This window comes from Rutidosis leptorrhynchoides, chromosome 9, assembly GCF_046630445.1.
Source record: "Rutidosis leptorrhynchoides isolate AG116_Rl617_1_P2 chromosome 9, CSIRO_AGI_Rlap_v1, whole genome shotgun sequence".
Taxonomy (NCBI): Eukaryota; Viridiplantae; Streptophyta; class Magnoliopsida; order Asterales; family Asteraceae; genus Rutidosis; species Rutidosis leptorrhynchoides.
In genome coordinates, this window is record NC_092341.1 from 339,862,195 (window position 1) to 339,884,130 (window position 21,936).

Here is a 21,936-nt window from a genome sequence, read left to right on the forward strand (position 1 = left end):
TTTGGAATGATTTATAATGAAAGTTTGCATCTCTATTTATAGCAAAAATTCTATGGAGGTGAATGGCGTGAACGAGGAAGGTTGGCGGAAGTTGGCGGCCGTCATCGTGTTCAAGTTTGCCACTTCGATACGCGTTGTCAACGTCGGCAGCTTTGAACATCTAGATGACGGTTGGAAACCACTGGAAACCATCAATTCTCCCCCTCCAGCCGAAAACAGCAGCAACATATATATTACCTAATGAAACACAATAAACAACCACTAAAGACTATCCAACAGTACCTCAATAAACTGTGACAAGTGATCGCTATGAAATATCTCGGTTTAAATGCAGGTCTATTGACATATAATGTAAATTGACAGTCAAACATATCAAATGAAACTGACATTTGCATAACATCTACACTGATGGATGCCAGTTTCAGATTCAAAAGGACATTCATAAACCTTGATGGTGTAACTTACCAGTTTCAAATTCAAAGAAATACACCCACATCCCATCATGACCTGCAACATACCTCCATAACAATTTGAACAATAAAGCATGGTTAAAAGCCTTGAGGCTTCCAATGTCCAACTCACCATTTTCCATTAAAGCTAAAGCAAGATCACATTTTATCCAATGTATTTTTCTCACGTTTCTCTTTCCACCCCGCAAAAAAAAAAAAAAAAAATTTGCCCCATGGTCGGCACTACTCAAGTGGTGGAACATCTGTTGGATTATCATGTCAACACTTGAGCACCTTAGTTCGGATTGATGTCATGGAATGAATATTAACGCACTATAATTTTGAAGACTAATTGGTCCGACAACAAATTGAGCTATTTGGTAGGCAAGATCTTTGAACAATAAATTTTATGTTTGTCCAATATAATTCAAACTATCATGATGAATACTTTTCAATAACTACCGAGATATGTTCGAATTATCAATAATATGTTTGGTATTACTCCGTACAATTTATGAGTGCTTATTCGCAATGCCTAGTTTATTTTGTCTTAGTGATGCTTTTATTATTTAAGCGAGTTTTTCTTCTATAATTTGTGTTTGTTTTATGGATCATAAGTTTGTTGAAGCTTCCCTTAATTTAATATTAATACTCCATATTATTTCTTTTAGAAAGAAAAAAAAAATATCACACTTGTCTTTCTTATTTCATTTCATTTCTAATTTGGTTAAACTCACGAATGGTAGAAAAATCACCTCATATAAACCATCTCACACGTCAGCACACACGTGTCTCCCTTTAATCCCTCTGTCGCCACGTGTCTTTCATATTTCTCTTTCTTTCCCCTTGTCCCTCTCATCCTCACATCTCCCAATTTCCCCTCCCCAAAACTCACAATCCCTGCAACCAAAAATAATTAATAAAAAAATCAACCAAAAATGTCAGAACCAAATTCCGATCGCCGTAACGGAATCTTAACGTTCCAACAGCTCAACTCACTCGCACTCATCATCGTTCTATCAGCTTCCGGCATGGTCGCAATCGAAGATTTCGCTTTTGTCGTTTTATCGTATTTTTACATCTACTTTTTATCCAAATTCGCTTTCCCTACCCTGTCCACGTCATCCGAAAACTCCGTTTTCGGCCACAATCGGATGTTAAGCCTCTACTGTTTTTCCGGCGCATTTATCGGATTATTTCTTCCGGTGGCGTACATATTCCAAGGAATCTACGAAGGTGATAAAGAAGGTATAAAAGCAGCTACACCGCACGTGTTTTTATTAGCTAGTCAGTTGTTTTTGGAAGGTGTGGCGTGGTCGGACCGGTTTTCGCTGCCAATGCGGGTTTTGGTTCCGGTTGTTTATAATTCGACCCGGATTTTTACGTTGATGGAGTGGGTGAGAAATGAGGTGACGAAAGGTGAAGAAGAGTTTCATGGAAGTGGTAGGAGGTTGTTTATGGGGAGAGTTTTGGCGGTGGCTAATTTGTTGTATTGGGTGTTTAATCTTTTTGGGTTTTTGTTGCCGTTTTATTTGCCGAAAGCGTTTAAGAGATATTATACGGATGGAGGGAAGAATGTTAGAGATTAACTTATGATTATGACATCATGATGATGGTGATGATGTTGATATTGATTTGTTATGTTTTAATTTTAAAGTTTGTTCCAATTTGTATTTGATTGGATGATATAGGATGTGTTTGTAAAGATTAATGATGATTTTAATGTTTTGTGAAATGATATCTATGTAATGAATTCATTGATTACAATTAGGTAAATGTAGCTTTACATTCTTAGGGGGTGTTTGATATTTGATCTGATTTTCTATCATTTTTTGCAGACCTTCAGGAGTGTGATTATTTTATCTTCAATAATTTTAATTGTAATTGTAATGGAACATCAGAATGTGATTCATTTTAAGAACTTTGTTTTTTAAAACGGCAATTTTGTCATTGAATCATGTCATTTATCACCCATAAAAGAAACTCTTCGCACCCATTGCGCAAAATGTACTCGGAATGTTTTTGGTTAACTGCTAGTCCCGTACAAATTGAAAGATACCAGGAATACCACTAGGCACTCAGGATTTGAACATGCACTTATTTTTTCAAGGATATATGCCCAGATGGATGCGCAAAATGTACTCGGAATGTTTTTGGTTAACTGCTAGTCCCGTACAAATTGAAAGATACCAGGAATACCATAGGCACTCAGGATTTGAACATGCACTTATTTTTTCAAGGATATATGCCCAGAACTAACCGAGGGTTTTTACCACTCAATCAACAGTTCGGTGGTATTCTTTTACGAACTTTTAACTAGATCTTATGAGCTTCATGTACGTCTAATGTATGATATGAATGATATGAATGAATTTATTTAATACACAAATGGAAATATTATTGCCTACATTTTAAGTCTTCATAGCCCCTCGCAGGCCATGTGAGGTACTACTACGATATATAATCAGCCTTCGTAGGCGATGTGAGGTACTACTATGACATATAATCAAAATCGAGCATCTAATTTCACTTGTTTAAGAGTAAAATACCAACTATTTTGTGATAATTTAAGTAGTAACAATTAAGGTAACCTCAAGTGTTATGTGAATAAATAAATGAAATTTTCTAATAACAACCCTAAGGGTTGTTATTAAGAGATTTATACATGCTAATTTAATTTGTACATTCAAAGTAACTACCCATTTTCTGAAAATAACCACCACTAAGTCAACAAATGTACCACCATTCATACATCAATTTTTTTCTTAAAGACAACCCTAAGAGTTGTCATTAGAAAATTTCTAAATAAATTCAACACAAGTGTGTGTAATAGGGAATTTATCACATCGTGAGGTTATATTCTCAAAATTATATTCTTAGCTTTAAACTTGAATATTTTCATTTTTAACTAAATCTTGATAAGAAAATGAAAACATTTTCAAAGAAACTTCTTGTATTTCAACAGTTATTTGTGATAAATTTATGTTCTACACTTTCTTTCGTATTAATACATTAATTATTAATATTAATTATTAATATTAATATTAATTAATATTAATTAATATTTTAATATTAATATTAATATTATTATTAATACATTAATATTAATATTAATATTAATACATTAATACATTAATATTAATACATTAATACATTAAGTGGTGGGGTTTGTGGTCGTTTTGACCATCCCCACCACATGAAACGACATTTTTTCAAACTCAATCCCAAAAAAGCCAAAACACCCCCCTCAACTTTTACAAGCTTATAAAAAAACCCTGTACTTCAGGAGAGTAAACTGTCAATTCTGAAACTTAAAATAAAAACTTCCCCCAACGCCTTCGACAACCCGTATCTTCCTCCTCGCTCCGATTCAAATTTCACCGAGCACTCCGTTAAACTCGAAATATTCTTGCGAACAAAACGAGACTAACTACGTTCGAAACGGACACTTTTTAAAAAACGCTTAATACAACGACATCCCGTATCTTCCCGCTCGTCGCGGCTTACATTTTTCCAACAGCAGCGTCAGACTAGAAATAATTTTATGAACAAAACGATACTGACTACGTTCGAAACAGACACTTTCTAAAACACGCTAAACATAACGACAACCCGTATTTTCTTGCTCGCCAGGAGTTAAATTTTTTCGCCAGCACCGTCAGGCTCGAAATAATTTTATCAACAAAAATAAACTAACTATGTTTGAACCGAACATATTTTAAAAAACACTAAAGACGACGACATCAACAATAACGTATAACACACGAGCGGTTTTTTCTTCTGTCAATAAAACTGCGTTAAATATGAATACGCGGATCGAAAGACCCGGGCGCATCGTGCGGGCTGAACCGAACTAGTTAGTGTATAATATTGATATGATAATTGGATAAATTTTTAAAAATGTAGCACAATATTAAATTATTTTGTAAAAAACACTTATGCATTTTTTATGAAAATGGAAAAATTCAGAATTTATTCTTAATTTTTTTATAATAAAATCACCTTATTCTAAGGTAAAATACATTTTTGGATAGGGTAGCAAGTAGTGACAGTTTTAAACGGTTGCTTCATAAAATGTTTGGACTGAAAGGACCATCTGGGTTTTCAACAGCCGAGGAAGTTACCGACGGGATCGATGGATCGGGTCTTACAGCCATCGTTACTGGTAACTAACTAACTAACTAACTAACTAACTAACTAGCTAACTAACTCATATCATCTCATCGATTCATCATCTTCCCAGTCAATTGAAGAGTTTTACTACAATGCCTACCAACTGTTCGATGAAAATACCAAGTGAATTTGTTACAGGAGCAACTAGTGGCATTGGGACCGAAACCGCCCGAGTTCTTGCACTTCGTGGTGTTCATGTCGTAATGGCGATCCGAAATATGTCAGCTGGTAAAGATGTTAAAGAAGCAATCTTGAAGCAAAACCCAAGTGCTAAAATAGATGCAATGGAATTAGATGTCAGTTCTATTGCATCTGTTAATAATTTCGCATCGGATTATAAGTCTTCAGGTCTCCCACTTAATATCCTTATGTAAGATCATTTCTCATTGTTAGTCCTTAATTACCATAAAACTTGTTGGAAATTTAAATGCTGAATCATTAATCAATCTATGTAACGATTTTGATTTGTACGGTAATGCATCGCGTTTTTGTGTTTCTAGCAACAATGCAGGGATATTGGCAACCCCCTTTTTGCTCTCCAAAGACAACATTGAGCTACAATTTGCAACTAATCATGTGGGTAAGGATTGTAAATGTTCAAGAATAGAATAGAAATCTATACTTGAAAGATTAAGGTAGCAAGACTTTGTTGCTAAAGATTAAATTAGCAAGACTTTGATGCTAAAGATTAAAATAGCAAGACTTTATTGCTAAGTAGATTAGAATACATAATAAAAGTGTAGAATAGAAATAATTTGAAGGTTGGTTATATTATTTGAAGATTTGTTATCTTCTACAACTCTTGTTTACAACTCCTATTTATAGGCTACAAAAAACTAACTTTCTTAACCTCTAAGAAAACTTAAGAGGTAAGTATCACGAATATCGATAATTACTTAACAACTAAGGATACTAAAATATCTATGTATCCTTAATGGATAAGAATTCTTAATGGATAAGAATACTTAATGGCTAAGTATCCTTAATGGATAAGAATCCTAGAATACTTAATGGTTAAGTATCCTTAATGGATAAGAATACTTAAAGGCTAAGAATACTTAATAGCTAAGAAAACTTAATAGTTAAGTTTTCTTAGTAATTAAGTTTACATAACAAAAGACAAATGTCTAATAACAATCTTAGATACACTAACACTCCTCCTTAAGATTGTTGTTGGACATCATAAGTCGAGTCTTCAATTGATCTAGCTTCATTCCCGTGAGAGACTTTGTAAGCATATCTGCCAATTGATCATCGGAGGTGCAGTATTTCAGCTTGACTTCTCTATTCTTCTCGGCTTCTCGAATAACATGATATTTGACATTGATGTGTTTTGTTCTTCCGTGTTGCACCGGATTCTCTGCTATAGCAATAGCAGATTTGTTATCACAATAGATGACTGTTGGACTGTCTTGTGTAAGATCCAAGTCGGACAACAGCTTTCTTATCCAAACAACATGATTAACAGCAGCCGCGATTGCAATATATTCCGCCTCTGCAGTAGATTGTGCAACAACACTTTGCTTTTTTGAGTTCCAGCAAAATGCACCTGAACCAAGATTGAAAACATAACCAGAAGTACTCTTCATATCATCAACACTTCCAGCCCAATCACTATCAGAATATCCTTCAAGTTTCACATCTTTGTTTCTCTCGAACATAATCCCCAGATCGAGAGAACCTTTTAAGTATCTTAAGACTCTCCTGGCAGCTCCCAAGTGAGAACTAGTTGGTGAAGTCATAAACCTTGATAAGAAACTAGCTGCATAAGCTAAATCGGGTCTTGAGATTGCCAAATATAATAGACTCCCGATAATACTTCTGTATAGAGTTGGATCAGCTAGCTTATCTCCATCTTCTTTAGACAACTTGCAATTTAAAACAAGTGGTGATGTGACTGGTTTGCATGAAAACATGTTTAATCTCTTGAGCATGTCACTTGCATACTTTTTCTGAGAAATATAAACACCACTAGTTTGTTGATTAATTTTCATGCCAAGAAAATAATGCATGAGTCCCAAATCTGACATTTCAAATTCAGATTTCATTTGTTTCTTGAACTCTTCAACAAGATTATCGTTGCTCCCGATCACAAGTAAATCATCAACATAAAGAGAGATAATCAGTACCTCTTGAGAATTTAATTGTTTCACATAAAGAGTTGACTCATTTGGACTCCTCTTGAAATTATGATTTATCAAATGAGCATCAATCTTAGAATACCAAGCCCTTGGTGCTTGCTTTAGATCATAAAGTGCCTTATATAGTCTGTATACTTTATCTTCTTAGCCAGCTACTTCAAAGCCTTGAGGTTGCTTTACATAAATCTCCTCCTCAAGTTCAGCATTCAAAAATGCAGATTTCACATCAAGATGATGAATTTTCAAATTGCGTTGAGCAGCTACAGCTAACAATAACTTGATCACGTCATGACGAGCAACTGGAGCGAAAGTCTCCCTAAAATCCACACCGGCAATTTGAGAATATCCTTTCGCTACTAACCTTGCTTTGTGTTTATGAACTGAACCATCAGGTTGAAACTTAGTTCTAAACACCCATTTGACACCTATTGCATTCTTACCCTTTGGCAAATCAACAAGCTTCCATGTTTCATTTTTCTTAATCATTTCAAGCTCTGATTTCATGGCTTCATTCCATTCATCGTGTTTGGAAGCTTCAATATAGCTTTCGGGCTCCATAACAACATGATTACAAGACTCGTATACATCAGTGATGTTATGCGAGGTGTATATAAAATAGTTTATATTTTACTAGGAAAATACTATTAAATACAATACAATTTTACACAAGATATTTATTTATTTATAGAATGGATATACTTAAACCTTGCTACAACACTTATAGGCAGTGTACCTAATCGTACAGTAGTGTAGTTTTTAGTAAGTCCGGTTCGTTCCACAGGGAAATCTTTAAACAAAGCTCAACGCTATATTAGTTTACTTTTATAAAAATACAAATATATATATAAGTAATATTATTATTATAAAGGGGGGTTTTTACCGTTTAATGACCGGTTTGTCGATTTTAAGACTTTAGTCGCAGTTAAAACCTAATGTAAAATATAAAATAAATACAAGACTTAAATTAAAGCGTAAAGTAAATAACGATAATGAAATTGCGAATAATAAAAGTGCGATAAAATAAAATTGCGATAATTAAAAAGTACGATAATTAAAAGTGCGATTAAATAACAATAAATAAAAGTGCGATAATTAGAAGTGCAATTAAATATAAAATAAAGGAAATTAAATATGAAATAAAAGAATTATGCTTATTTAAACTTCCGTAATCATGATGTTTGACGTGTTGATTTTAGTTTTATGCCCATGGGTTAATTGTCCTTTGTCCTGGATTATTTAATCTGTCCGTCTGGTTTTTGTCCATAACAGTCCATCAGTCATAAATATAAAGTGCGAGTGTCCTCGTCAAATTATTATTATACCCGAAGTTAAATATTCCAACTAATTGAGGATTCGAATTGTAACAAGGTTTTAATACTTTGTTTAATGAATACACCAGGTTATCGACTGCGTGTAATCCAAGGTTTTACTACTTTGTTAACAATTACACCAATTACCCTTGAATGTAATTTCACCCCTGTTTTAATTATTCTAGTGGCTATTAATCCATTCCCGTGTCCGGTTAAATGAACGATTATTCGTACATATAAATACCCCGCCCATCGTGTCCGATCGAGTGTATATGGTAATTTATAGGGACGCCCAATTGTAAATCTTTATATTAACATTAACAAACTTTCATTTAGTTAAACAAATATAAAGCCCATTAATAGCCCATAGTCTAATTTCCACAAGTGTCGTTCTTTTGTCCAAACCCCAATTATGGTACAAAGCCCAATTACCCAATTTTAGTAATTAGCCCAACATCATGATTACTTCGGATTAAATAAGCATAATAATAACTTAGCTACGAGACATTAATATAAAAAGGTTGAACATAACTTACAATGATTAAAAATAGCGTAGCGTTACACGGACAGAATTTCGACTTACACCCTTACAATATTCGCTAACATACCCTTATTATTAGAATTATAATTAAAATTAAAATATAAATTATAAATATAAATATAAATTTTACGTATGAATGAGGAAGAAAAAAATGGATGAATTTTGATCAGAATTCGGTTGGCTTTATAGGGATTTTCGATTTTTGGGGCTCCGCGACTCGCGGCAAAAGCCTCTTCAAACTCCGCGAGTCGCGGAGGATGAATTTACAGCTCACACCCTTGGAGTCTTTCTCTGCCGACGGTTTTATAATATATATATAATATATATATAATTAATATAATTAATTATATATTATATTATATTTATATGCATAGTTAATTTGTAATTTTTAGTCCGTTGCGTCGAGCGTTGAGAGTTGACTCTGGTCCCGGTTCCGGATTTTCGAACGTCCTTGCGTACAATTTTATATTTTGTACTTTGCGTTTTGAATCTTGTACTCTTGTAATTTCGAGACGTTTCTTATCAATAATTGGAACCTTTTTGATTGTCTTTTGTACTTTTGAGCTTTTTGGTCGTTTGCGTCTTCAATTCGTCGAATCTGTCTTTTGTCTTCACCTTTTATTATTTAAACGAATATCACTTGTAAATAGAACAATTGCAACTAAAAGCTTGTCTTTCTTGAGGAATAATGCTATGAAATATATGTTCGTTTTTAGCATTATCAAATATTCCCACACTTGAGCGTTGCTTGTCCTCAAGCAATATTGTCTTGAAATACTAGAATCACTTCTTTATTCTTCACACTTTGTACATCAGTGATTTCTATATGGCGGTATAAACAATGGTAGTAACGATATGGTTTACAGTCCCACATGACTAAAAAAAAATTAGATCCATTAAGGAAATTGGATCTTTATGAAAACATTTGATCTTTTGAAAATTAAATCTAGTTTTTACCCTAGATAAGTTTTCCGGGATAACCCTTTACCGGTGTTTGCAAAATATTTTTGTGGGTTTGGTGGGTTTCAGATTTGAAAATTTTAGCTCAAAACTTATGGTTTTGTGTCACCCACTTGCTAACCTTGTATTAGGAAAGCAACACGTCCGGTTTACTTGTTCCGTATATTACCTTTCGGCAAACTACCGTCCGGTTGAAAGGAAAGCGTTGAACAAGCAACTGTTAAGGCAATGTCCCGTGACATGCTTTTGATTATGGTCTATAACGTGTCGGACGCAATTACTATCCTTGGTAGGAGCAATAGTAAAGCTCACCCTTATAATTTTTCGGCCTGGCACAAGGTCCTGTCTTTGACCATGCTATGCAACCACCGTTCTTACGGTTGACACCCGATTTAGTTCAGGTGACCTAATGAATTCCAGGTGAATTCCTAGGATTTTACGTTCAATGGTAATGAACGCATTGAAAATAGGGTTTTCAGAAAACAAATCGGTTTATAATTTTGATCAAAATATTTTCTCGTTTAAGTTCGAGTTTAGATATCATCGAATTCCATGAGTTTGTAATTCTCAATCTTTAAGGTCAATCTCTAGGATTGAGTAATATCAGTCTTAAAAGCTGATTTTTAATCTTTAAGGAGATTATCCTTTCTGGGGATCTGATTCATTAGTCTTATCCAGCTAATTTGCATGGTGCCCCCCCCCCCCATTGTACGAGATAAATCCTTCTCATGGTTAGGATAAATCTGACCACTTGGCGACCCTGTTTAATGCTGAGGTCCGTGGATTTCCTGCTGATTTTAGTGATGACTTTTCTAGATTTTTCGTCAACCTACAGCTGGTCTGGACGACAACTTCATGACCTAAATCAAGAAGCGCGTGTCTTTTTCGGAAGACTTTACTTCCTTTTAATGATGGAATTGATTCATCGTGTAGATCCATCTCTTATTTTCTTTCATCGGGTAAAACAGTTTAGTTTAGTCCAAAGCAAAAGTATTTTCAGTTATTTGTTACAGATATATGTGACATATGTTAAGATAACTTGGTAAATTTTCCCACACTTGGCTTTTATTTTCCTTTTTATCGTCCTCTATTCCATTTTAAATGAATTTTAACATTTTAGTTTGTTTCTTAATTTATGTCCTTTCCGAGGTAACAATAATTTCGGTGTTAAAACCTAGTTTTATCGTTCACAAATATGTATAAACATGATTTTGAATTCATTTAATTGAAAATTTTGAAAATTTTTACTAGAATTGGGTAGTCAGTATATAAGATTAGGGCTGTTCTTTTTTATCAGAGAGCACTAGATTCTAATACAACTACTGCTTTACTAGTATTTTTAATGGTAACCAAGTATATAAAGTAAAAATTTTTAAAATCCGAAAGAATTTAACCCCTTCCCACACTTAAGATCTTGCAATGCCCTCATTTGCAAGAAATCAGTAACAATTTAAATTATTGAGGGTGATTTGTGTGAAAATGATTAAATTTTACCAAAGTTTCCAAATATATTGGCGTTTGTTTGCTGAATGATAAATGGTGCACATCATTTGTTCATTCCGTCTTGTTGTTATTTCACATATATTTTGCATCTTGTCGTCAAAATTAGTTGCTTTTGCTGAACTTAATGCCAGTCTTTGAAAATGCGTTGTTTTACCCTGTTGTGCACATAAGATAAACTGCAAACATATATACATATTTTTTTTTTGAAGTTTGGTATATTACCCCACATTCAAAAAATTATTAAAATCTAAGAATAAAAGTTAGATAATTATAAAAATGATTACAATATTAACAAAAATATTAAATGTATCAATAATTACAAATTACAAAATAAAAAAAATAATAAGTAAACTAAGGATGATATTGGTACCAATAGGGGTTCCAGGCATAACCATAAGTGCTATAGAATGCTTCGGCAGGGTCATACGTAGGATATGGTGGCTGCATCTCAATAGACCAAGGAGGGAAGATGGGTTTCGGTGTAGGAATATAGTTTCTATCTATATGTTGGCAATGAGCTATGATTTGGTTCTGAAACTTGCCAATCTTCAAATGCTCTATGTCTAGCATTTTCGTATTCCTGAGAAGCTATAAACCTATGCATTTCTTGCATCTCATTCCCCCCTCCTACATTACCTTGCTGCTGGTTTCTCTCCACCTGTGGATGTTTACCATGGTATCGTACTGCGGCGTTATTTCGCCTCTTCAAAACTTTCGCACCATGGTATACATTTAAACCTATAGTATCGCGGGGTTCCGGTTCTTCTACTAATAATCCCCCCCGACTTATATCCACACCGAGATATTCACCAATCAAAGTAATAAAAATACCACCTCCTATTATGCTATGTGGTCGCATCCCCCGAACCATAGCTGATAAATAATAACCCACACAATATGGTATACTTACAGCGCTTTGTGGGTCTCGAATACACATATGGTAAAACAAATCCTGTTCATTTACTTTTTCCTTGTTTTTACCCCTTTGTGTAATCGAATTAGCTAAAAACCTATGTATCACTCTTAATTCGGCTCTATCTATATCCAAATAAGAGTAATTTCCCCCTTTGAAACGGTGATGGCTTGTCATTTGACTCCACACACCGTGTGTATCAAAATTTTCATCTATCTTTCTACCGTTTAGTATCAATCCTCTACAATCGGCAGACGCTAACTCCTCAGGCGTATATATACGTAAAGCCTGAGCCATGTCCAGTAAAGACATGTGGCGCATCGAACCGCCTAACAAAAATCTAATAAAAGAACGATCGGTTAAACTAGCTACCCGATCATTCAACTCTATACTACATAACAATTCTTCACACCATACTTTATATACAGGTCTACGTATGGTGAATAAATGTACCCAGTTATTAAAAGAAGAATTACCATACCTCTGTACAAGTAATTCCCTAATTGGCCCGACCAATTCTACAGCTTCTAAGGGTCCCCATTCTATGACCCTCGGTACCTCAACAACCTTAGAATGAAGAGTATGCAAACCCCGTTGATATTTTGGATAATCTATCCAAAGTCTGTCAAATCTCAGGTTCGGGTGCAACTCTTCCAAGTGCATATCGGAAAAGGTCATGACTGGATGAGGTATATCCTGCTTGTAGTAGTTATCCACCTTCTGTTGTTCCAAATTCTCAGCAGGAGCATTGCGGGCTTGGGATGAAGATTCACCCCTTTCATTCTGCAAAACACATCAAACACAATTTTTGTGCATCCAAATATGCATTAGTGTCAGCAAAATCATCAATCAAAATAATTACAATGACATTATCAATTTATATCAAACTTAAGCTTATTTTCACATTTTTATCAAATCTACACTTTTTCAAATAAGCATATACGAAAATTTTCGCCAAGTTCATAAGCATTCAACTCAAATAACATGTCAAAATAATCATTACTAGCAATTAAACAAGTCTCAAATGGCATTATCTTTCAAAAATCAAGTTCATGAATTTTAGACTTGAAAAAGTCCACTTTAATTCTCAAAATCATGTTTAGGCTCAAAGTTTGGATCATTTAACTACCTAGACATGTTACACTACTTAATTTAGCAACAATTCATGACAAAAATCGGCCATAACCTGTTTATATCAAAAAGCCCCAAATTTGCTCAAGAACACAAACCCTAGATTACTCAAAATTTGAAGTTTAAGGCTTCTAATCATGTTAAACAGCATCAATCTAGGTTATACAAGCATAATACATAAACAATTTAAGCCTAATTACACTAAAAAGCATCAAAATCAAATTGGGGAAAAAATAGCTCAAGAACACCAAATTTCGAATTAAATGGTGTTTAGGTGTAGAAATTTACCGTTTTTCTTGAGTAATTCTTAGATAGCATCCTTCTCAACATGATTTTAGCAAAAAATTTGGTGATTAACGGTTAAAAATTGAGATTTTTGGGGTGTTTTTGGGTGGTTTTTCGTTGGTTTTTCGCAGCTATTTTTCTGTTTTGGGGTTGTGTGGTGCACTGATCGTTCAGCTCTTTTTATTTTTTTTCTGATTTTCGGTCCCTCCGCGAGTCGCGGCAAAATACACTTCAAACTCCGCGAATCGCGGAGTTTGTTTGTTTTTTTTTTTTTTTTTATAATCATTAACTTTTGAAAACAATTAAGAAATTAATTTTAAAATTTTGTTTCCCTTGTTATTTAGGACGAGGTCGTTTCGGATCGATGTCCTAGTCCGTCCTTCGACAAAATTTTAAAATTTGTCTTTTTGTAGCGATTGTTTTAAAAGCTAAGATTTTTGGGTTTTTTCAATGTTTTTGGCATACTCTAATTCAATAAGATTAAAAATAATGATAATAAAAGTTCTCGTCCCTCCCTCGGGTAAAGCAATTTCGGTTCAAAGACCTAGTCTTCAACTTACGACGAATTTTAAAAATCATATTCTTAACTTAATGAGATAAAGTAAATTTTTGTTTTTAAATTCACACAACTTAAATATAAAATTCAAAATTATTATTAAAAATTCACACCAAACTTAGAATTTAAAATGCATAAAATTAAGAATTTATATTTTAAAAATTCACACCAAACTTAATTTAAAAATTCATAAATTCATATCAAACTTATATTAATTTTTTCAAATATTTACAATTTTAAATATATTGTTTTTACAAAATTTACAATATTAATTTAAGATTTAAATATTAATTTTAAAAATATGGTAAAAATAAATTTAAAAATCTTTTTGTCTTTTTATCCCACTTTAATCAATCAAATATTATCAAAAATATGCGCCCCTCTTTTCGGTAAAGTAATTTCGGTTCCAAGACCTAATTTAACTCATGACGAATTTTTGAAATATTTTGGGTTGATTGTTTAAAGATATTTATACCTTAAGAATAAACGTTAAATTTCGCAGTGATGTAATAAATTTTTGAATGATATCAATAATTTCGGTCGCCAAACCTAATTTTATTCAATACCAATTTAATACTTTTTAGCGAACAAATTAGCGTTTATTATCAAAAGGTTAAAAATAAAAATAAAAATAAAAACTGTACAGACATACCTGTGGAATAGATTTCTTAGTTATATGATCTATCCCATTCATAAGATAGTCGGTTTAATTGATTTTCCATGGCTACATAGGCGTAACCTCGAGCATTCAGTGTCTTTTCTTCTAAACATGTGAACGGTCCGTCTCTGCATAAAGTAACAAATTCGGTATTTGAATAGGTTTGATTATTTGAACATTTACCTCCATGTGACCATTTTCCGCATTTGTGACATCTTTCTAGGTGTCGTGCTCTTCTTTTCGCTGCGGATTTTGATTTTCCTTTACCAAATTGTAACTTATTATCTTCGCATCTGGATTCTTTTCTAACTCCGTCCATTCTTTCTCTGATTACTGATACTATTTCACTCGGTAGTATGTCATTATTTCTTTTAGTGATCAAAGCGTGTAGCATTAGACCATGGTTTAGTTCACAGGCAGTCTTCATTCCGTAAAAACCTAAAATAAAAATAAAAATTCAGAATGGGGGGAGAAGACTAGTTCTTTAGGGTCTGCTAGGGAAAGACCATTCGGGTTCCATTTTCGAGAACTACACGAAAATAGACAATCTAACTCTAACAGAAATACATATTATCCTTTAAAGACTTGATTCTCCCCACACTTAGTTAGCTGTGGTGTCGAAATTGTGATTAACTTCGTTGTCGACTTCCATCGGACCATGTATGTAATGTTTAACTCTGTGACCATTAACTTTAAATTCAATCCCATTTGAATTTATTAATTCTATCGTTCCGTATGGGAAAACTCTTTTCACTATGAATGGTCCAGACCATCTTGATTTCAATTTTCCAGGAAATAGCTTGAATCGTGAATTGAAAAGAAGAACTCTGTCACCTTCTTTAAATTCCTTTGAACTTCTGATTCTTTTATCATGCCATTTCTTCGTTCTTTCTTTATAGATTAACGAATTTTCGTATGCTTCATGTCTTAATTCTTCTAATTCATTTAGTTGACTTAATCGTAGACGTACGGCTTCATGTAAATCAAGATTACATGTTTTCAAAGCCCAAAATGCTTTGTGTTCAATTTCTACTGGAAGATGACATGCTTTTCCATAAACAAGTCTAAAAGGTGTGGTTCCAATTGGAGTTTTGTAGGCTGTTCTAAAAGGCCAGAGTGCATCCTCCAATTTAATGGACCATTCCTTCGGATTTGATCCTACGGTTTTCTCTAGAATACGTTTTAAAGCTCGGTTGGTATTTTCAACTTGTCCACTTGTTTGTGGATGATATGCGGTGGAGATTTTATGAGTTACTCCATATCTTTTAAGAACTTTCTCAAGTTGATTATTACAGAAATGAGTACCCCGATCACTTATTAAAGCTTTCGGTGTTCCAAACCTTGCAAAAAGACGTTTTAAAAAGTTGACTACAACTCGTGCATCGTTAGTTGGGAGAGCTTGTGCTTCCGCCCATTTAGATACATAATCAATGGCTACGAGTATATATAGATTATTATGAGATTTTGGAAATGGACCCATAAAGTCAATACCCCAAATGTCAAATACTTCACATACTTGGATGACATTTTGTGGCATTTCATCACGTTGACTTATTTTTCCGGCCCTTTGACATGCATCACAGGATTTGCAAAGAAAGTGTGCGTCTTTGTAAATTGTAGGCCAATAGAATCCAGCTTCATAAACTTTTCTTGCTGTTAGTTGAGGCCCATAATGCCCTCCTGTTGGTCCTGTGTGACAATGGTTTAAAATTTTACTAGCTTCATCTCCAAATACACATCGGCGTATTATTCCATCGGGACAACTTTTAAACAGATGTGGATCTTCCCAGAAATAGTGTTTTATATCACTGAAAAATTTCTTTCGTCTTTGGTACGATAATCCTTTTTCAAGGAATCCACAAACTAAGTAGTTTGCATAGTCTGCAAACCATGGGATTTCTTTATAATCTATCTTCAATAGATATTCATCAGAAAAGTTGTCTTGTATGGCCGATTCATTTAGAACTTCTAATTCGGGATTTTCAAGACGAGAAAGATGATCAGCGGCGAGATTTTCTGCTCCTCTTTTATCTCGGATTTCAATATCAAACTCTTGTAAGAGTAAGATCCAACGGATTAATCTTGGTTTAGCATCTTGTTTTGAAAATAGGTATCTAAGAGCAGAATGGTCGGTATAGACCACCGTTTTTGCTAGAACGAGATATGATCGAAATTTGTCAAAAGCAAAGACAATAGCAAGGAGTTCTTTTTCAGTAGTTGTATAGTTCGTTTGTGCTCCTTGTAATGTCTTACTAGCATAATATATAGGTTGAAATCATTTTTCAATCCTTTGTCCTAAAACGGCTCCCATTGCAAAATCACTTGCATCGCACATTAGTTCAAATGGTAGATTCTAATTTGGTGTTATCATGATCGGCGCATTAGTGAGTTTCTCTTTAAGAATATTAAAAGATTTGATACACTCATCTGAAAAGATGAATGGCGCATCCTTTTCTAGGAGTTTATTCATAGGAGTGGCAATTTTAGAAAAATCTTTTATGAAATGTCGGTAAAAACCGGCATGCCCTAGAAAACTCCTAACTCCTCTAACATTGGTGGGATGTGGAAGTTTAGCAATTACATCTACTTTAGCTCTATCCACTTCAATTCCTTCTTTTGAAATTTTATGTCCAAGAACGATGCCTTCTTTAACCATGAAATGGCATTTCTCCCAATTAAGTACTAGATTTGATTTTTCGCATCTAATTAGCATTCGTTCCAGATTAACTAGACATGATTTAAATGTATCACCGAAGACTGAAAAGTCATCCATGAATACTTCCATGCATTCTTCTATCATGTCGTGAAAAATCACCATCATACACCTTTGAAAGGTTGCAGGGGCGTTGCAAAGTCCAAATGGCATGCGTTTGTAAGCAAAAGTACCATAAGGGCACGTAAATGTGGTTTTCTCTTGGTCTTCGGGTGCTATTGGAATTTGAAAATATCCGGAAAATCCATCTAGAAAACAATAGTAACTATTTCCGGCTAATCTTTCCAACATTTGATCAATAAAAGGTAAGGGAAAGTGATCTTTTCTGGTGGCGTCATTTAATTTTCTATAATCAATACATACACGCCATCCTGTTACAGTCCTAGTAGGAATAAGCTCATTTTTCTCATTTGTAATGACAGTCATGCCACCCTTCTTAGGTACGCATTGAACTGGGCTTACCCATGGACTATCAGAAATTGGATATATCAAACCTGCATCTAGCAGTTTAATAATCTCTTTCTTAACTACAACTTGCATATTAGGATTTAGTCTTCGTTGGCTTTGCACATACGTTTTATGACCTTCTTCCATAAGGATTTTATGTGTGCAATACGAAGGACTTATTCCTTTTATATCATGAATCTTCCATGCAATGGCTGGTTTATGAGCTTTCAACACAGAAATGAGTTGTGATTTCTCATTTTCAGTAAGAGAAGACGATATTATTACAGGTAATTCAGATTCACCATGTAAATAAGCGTATTCCAAATGGTTTGGAAGTGGCTTTAACTCTAATTTCGGAGGTTCTTCTATCGATGATTTATATCGATATCTGTCTTCTTCTTTTAGCATTTGAATTTCTTCTGTTGTTGGTTCATATCCATTAGCTATAAGTGTAGCTAACATTTCAGCTTCATCAATTGGTTCATTACCTTCTCCTAAAGAACATTCTCCTGTTCCTTGTAATTCTGGAAATTCTTCTAATAATTCTGCATGTGCATCTATAGTTTGAATATAATAACATGTATCATCTGCAGATTGTGGTTGTTGCATTGCTCTATCAACTGAAAAGGTAACACTCTCGTCCTCTATACTTAGGGTCAGTTTCTTACCGAACACATCTATCATTGCTTTAGCCGTGTTTAAGAATGGTCTTCCTAATATGAGAGGTGATAATGCTAAAAACGAACATATATTTCATAGCATTATTCCTCAAGAAAGACAAGCTTTTAGTTGCAATTGTTCTATTTACAAGTGATATTCGTTTGTATAATAAAAGGTGAAGACAAAAGACAGATTCGACGAATTGAAGACGCAAACGACCAAAAAGCTCAAAAGTACAAAAGACAATCAAAAAGGTTCCAATTATTGATAAGAAACGTCTCGAAATTACAAAAGTACAAGATTCAAAACGCAAAGTACAAGATATTAAATTGTACGCGAGGACGTTCGAAAATCCGGAACCGGGACCAGAGTCAACTCTTAACGCTCGACGCAACGGACTAAAAATTACAAGTTAACTATGTATATAAATATAATATAATATATAATTAATTATATTAATTATATATATATATTATATATATAATAAAAACCGTCGGCAGAGAAAACTCCAAGATGTGAGCTGTAATTTCTATCTCCGCGACTCGCGGAGTGTGAAGGCCAAAAGGGCCGCGAGTCGCGGAGCCCCAAAAATCACAAATCCCTATAAAGCAAACCGAATTCTGATCAAAATTTCATATTCTATTTTCTCTCTTCTCTATCTATACGATATATATATATATATATATATATAATTTATATTTTAATTTTAATTTTAATTATAATTCTAATAATAAGGGTATGTTAGCGAATGTTGTAAGGGTGTAAGTCGAAATTCTGTCCGTGTAACGCTACGCTATTTTTAATCATTGTAAGTTATGTTCAACCTTTTTATATTAATGTCTCGTAGCTAAGTTATTATTATGCTTATTTAAAACGAAGTAATCATGATGTTGGGCTAATTACTAAAATTGGGTAATTGGGCTTTGTACCATAATTGGGGTTTGGACAAAAGAACGACACTTGTGGAAATTAGACTATGGGCTATTAATGGGCTTTATATTTGTTTAACTAAATGAAAGTTTGTTAATGTTAATATAAAGATTTACAATTGGGCGTCCCTATAAATTACCATATACACTCGATCGGACACGATGGGCGGGGTATTTATATGTACGAATAATCGTTCATTTAACCGGAAACGGGAATGGATTAATAGCCACTAGAATAATTAAAACAGGGGTGAAATTACATTCAAGGGTAATTGGTGTAATTGTTAACAAAGTAGTAAAACCTTGGTTTACACGCAGTCGATAACCTGGTGTATTCATTAAACAAAGTATTAAAACCTTGTTACAATTCGAATCCCCAATTAGTTGGAATATTTATCTTCGGGTATAATAATAATTTGACAAGGACACTTGCAATTTATATTTATGACTGATGGACTGTTATGGACAAAAACCAGACGGACATATTAAATAATCCAGGACAAAGGACAATTAACCCATGTGCATAAAACTAAAATCAATACGTCAAACACCATGATTACGGAAGTTTAAATAAGCATAATTCTTTTATTTCATATTTAATTTCCTTTATTTTATATTTAATTGCACTTCTAATTATCGCACTTTTATTTATTGTTATTTAATCGCACTTTTAATTATCGTACTTTTTAATTATCGCAAGTTTATTTTATCGCACTTTCATTATCGTTATTTACTTTACGCTTTAATTTAAGTCTTGTATTTATTTTATATTTTACATTAGGTTTTAACTGCGACTAAAGTTTTAAAATCGACAAACCGGTCATTAAACGGTAAAAACCCCCCTTTATAATAATAATATTACTTATATATATATTTGTATTTTTATAAAAGTAAACTAATATAGCGTTGAGCTTTGTTTAAAGATTTCCCTGTGGAACGAACCGGACTTACTAAAAACTACACTACTGTACGATTAGGTACACTGCCTATAAGTGTTGTAGCAAGGTTTAAGTATATCCATTCTATAAATAAATAAATATCTTGTGTAAAATTGTATCGTATTTAATAGTTTTTCCTAGTAAAATATAAACTATTTTATATACACCTCGTACGACATCAAGTAATTTTTGGCGCCGCTGCCGGGGAATCATCTTAAAAGCCGGAAGCGCAACGCTAATATAAAAAAAAAAAAAAAAATTTAGTTTACTTTTATTAAAATTCGTTTTGTAAAAATACTTTTTAAATATTCGAAAAATATAAAAAGAAAAACAAAAATATAAGTATTTTTAAGATTTTGTTAAATATTTAAGTTTTATAAGTCTCTTTATTTTTATTTTAGTTTATAAAAATATAAGTTTTATTTTAAAATCTTTTATTTATTTAAAAAAAAAACAGAAAACAGAAAATAAAAAAAAAAAAAAATAAATAAAGAAAAAACGCGTCGAATATTGCAAGCTGTCAACTGAATTTCTGAACCCCGCGACTCGCGGGGTTTAAAGCTTTAATTGCCGCGACTCGCGGAGCTTCTCTGACACGCGACAGAAACCCTAATCCTGCATTAATTACGGGATTTAATTAATTATTATTATTATTTAACCTAATAATAATTATTATTATTATTATTAGTTTTATTTTTATTTTTACTTTTTATTTAATTTGTTTTATTTAGTATTAATTAGTTTAATTAATTTGTAAAATTAGTAGTTTTATTAAAAAAATAATATAAAAATAATATTTTTATAAAAATTGTACTTTTTACAACTTTTTGTATATTTTTATATTTTGTACCTTTTTAATCGCTGTAGCGTAATATTTGTATTTTTTCGCTCATATTTAATTTTAAACTTAGTTTTTGCCATAGTTATTTTTACTCCTAGATTTTTAGGCTTTGCCGTAGAATTCCTTAAGTGCTTTTTCTTTAGACTAAGATTTAGGTGCTTTAGAATTTTGCGACGCCTTTTTAAGTTTTAGTTTCTTTTTAAGTTATTTTCATTTGGGATTTAGTTTTTCCTGTAAGTTTTAATATTTTTTAGACCTTTTACTATGTATCAATTATCATTCCAATTAGTAATTTCAATTTGCGATTATAATTTTAAGTTAGTTGTAGTAATAAGGTTAGGTTAGTTAAGTATTTTTAAGTTTCTTTTATTTTTCCGTCACCTTTTATTTTTCAACCATTTTTTTTTCTTTTTCTACCTTTTGCGACGAACTCTTTTTCTTTCTTATTTCTCGCTATTCTAGTTTTAGGACTTAGAATTTTTTTTCTACTTCTTATCTAAATTTCTTAAAATTACGAAAATTTATTTTAAGTGGTTAAATTAATAGACATCAAAATTTTCTGGTTCGTAGTAATAGTTGGATTTGTACGTGGACCGGGTTATTGGAGCCAAACAGTCCTCAATTATATTGAGACCAAACGAATCCTGCCCCTCTGCTGCATCTTTTGGCTATTCGAAACGTGGGCAAAATCAGAAAAGTCTATTGATTGGATAACTTATTATAATTTTTCTTTCCTTTTTAAAACTAATAAGATATTCAGTGAATGCACCGAGCAAGACGTTCATCAC

At 33.0% G+C, this 21,936-nt stretch overlaps 2 protein-coding genes across 2 annotated transcripts in view; both read left to right on the forward strand.

Moving 5' to 3' along the window:
- Positions 1-1,387: 1,387 nt before the first annotated feature.
- LOC139869111 (uncharacterized) lies at positions 1,388-2,038 on the forward strand. The gene has a single exon (XM_071857435.1). The coding sequence runs from the start codon at positions 1,388-1,390 to the stop codon at positions 2,036-2,038; it is 651 nt and encodes a 216-aa protein (XP_071713536.1).
- A 2,485-nt stretch (positions 2,039-4,523) lies between these two features.
- The window catches only part of LOC139866015 (short-chain dehydrogenase TIC 32, chloroplastic-like), a 40,792-nt gene continuing 23,379 nt past the window's right edge, over positions 4,524-21,936 (forward strand). Inside the window, exons 1-3 of the mRNA XM_071854142.1 lie at positions 4,524-4,614; positions 4,761-4,992; positions 5,123-5,202. Of these exons, the coding sequence (XP_071710243.1) occupies positions 4,524-4,614; positions 4,761-4,992; positions 5,123-5,202 (403 nt within the window). The remainder of the gene's footprint in view (positions 4,615-4,760; positions 4,993-5,122; positions 5,203-21,936) is intronic.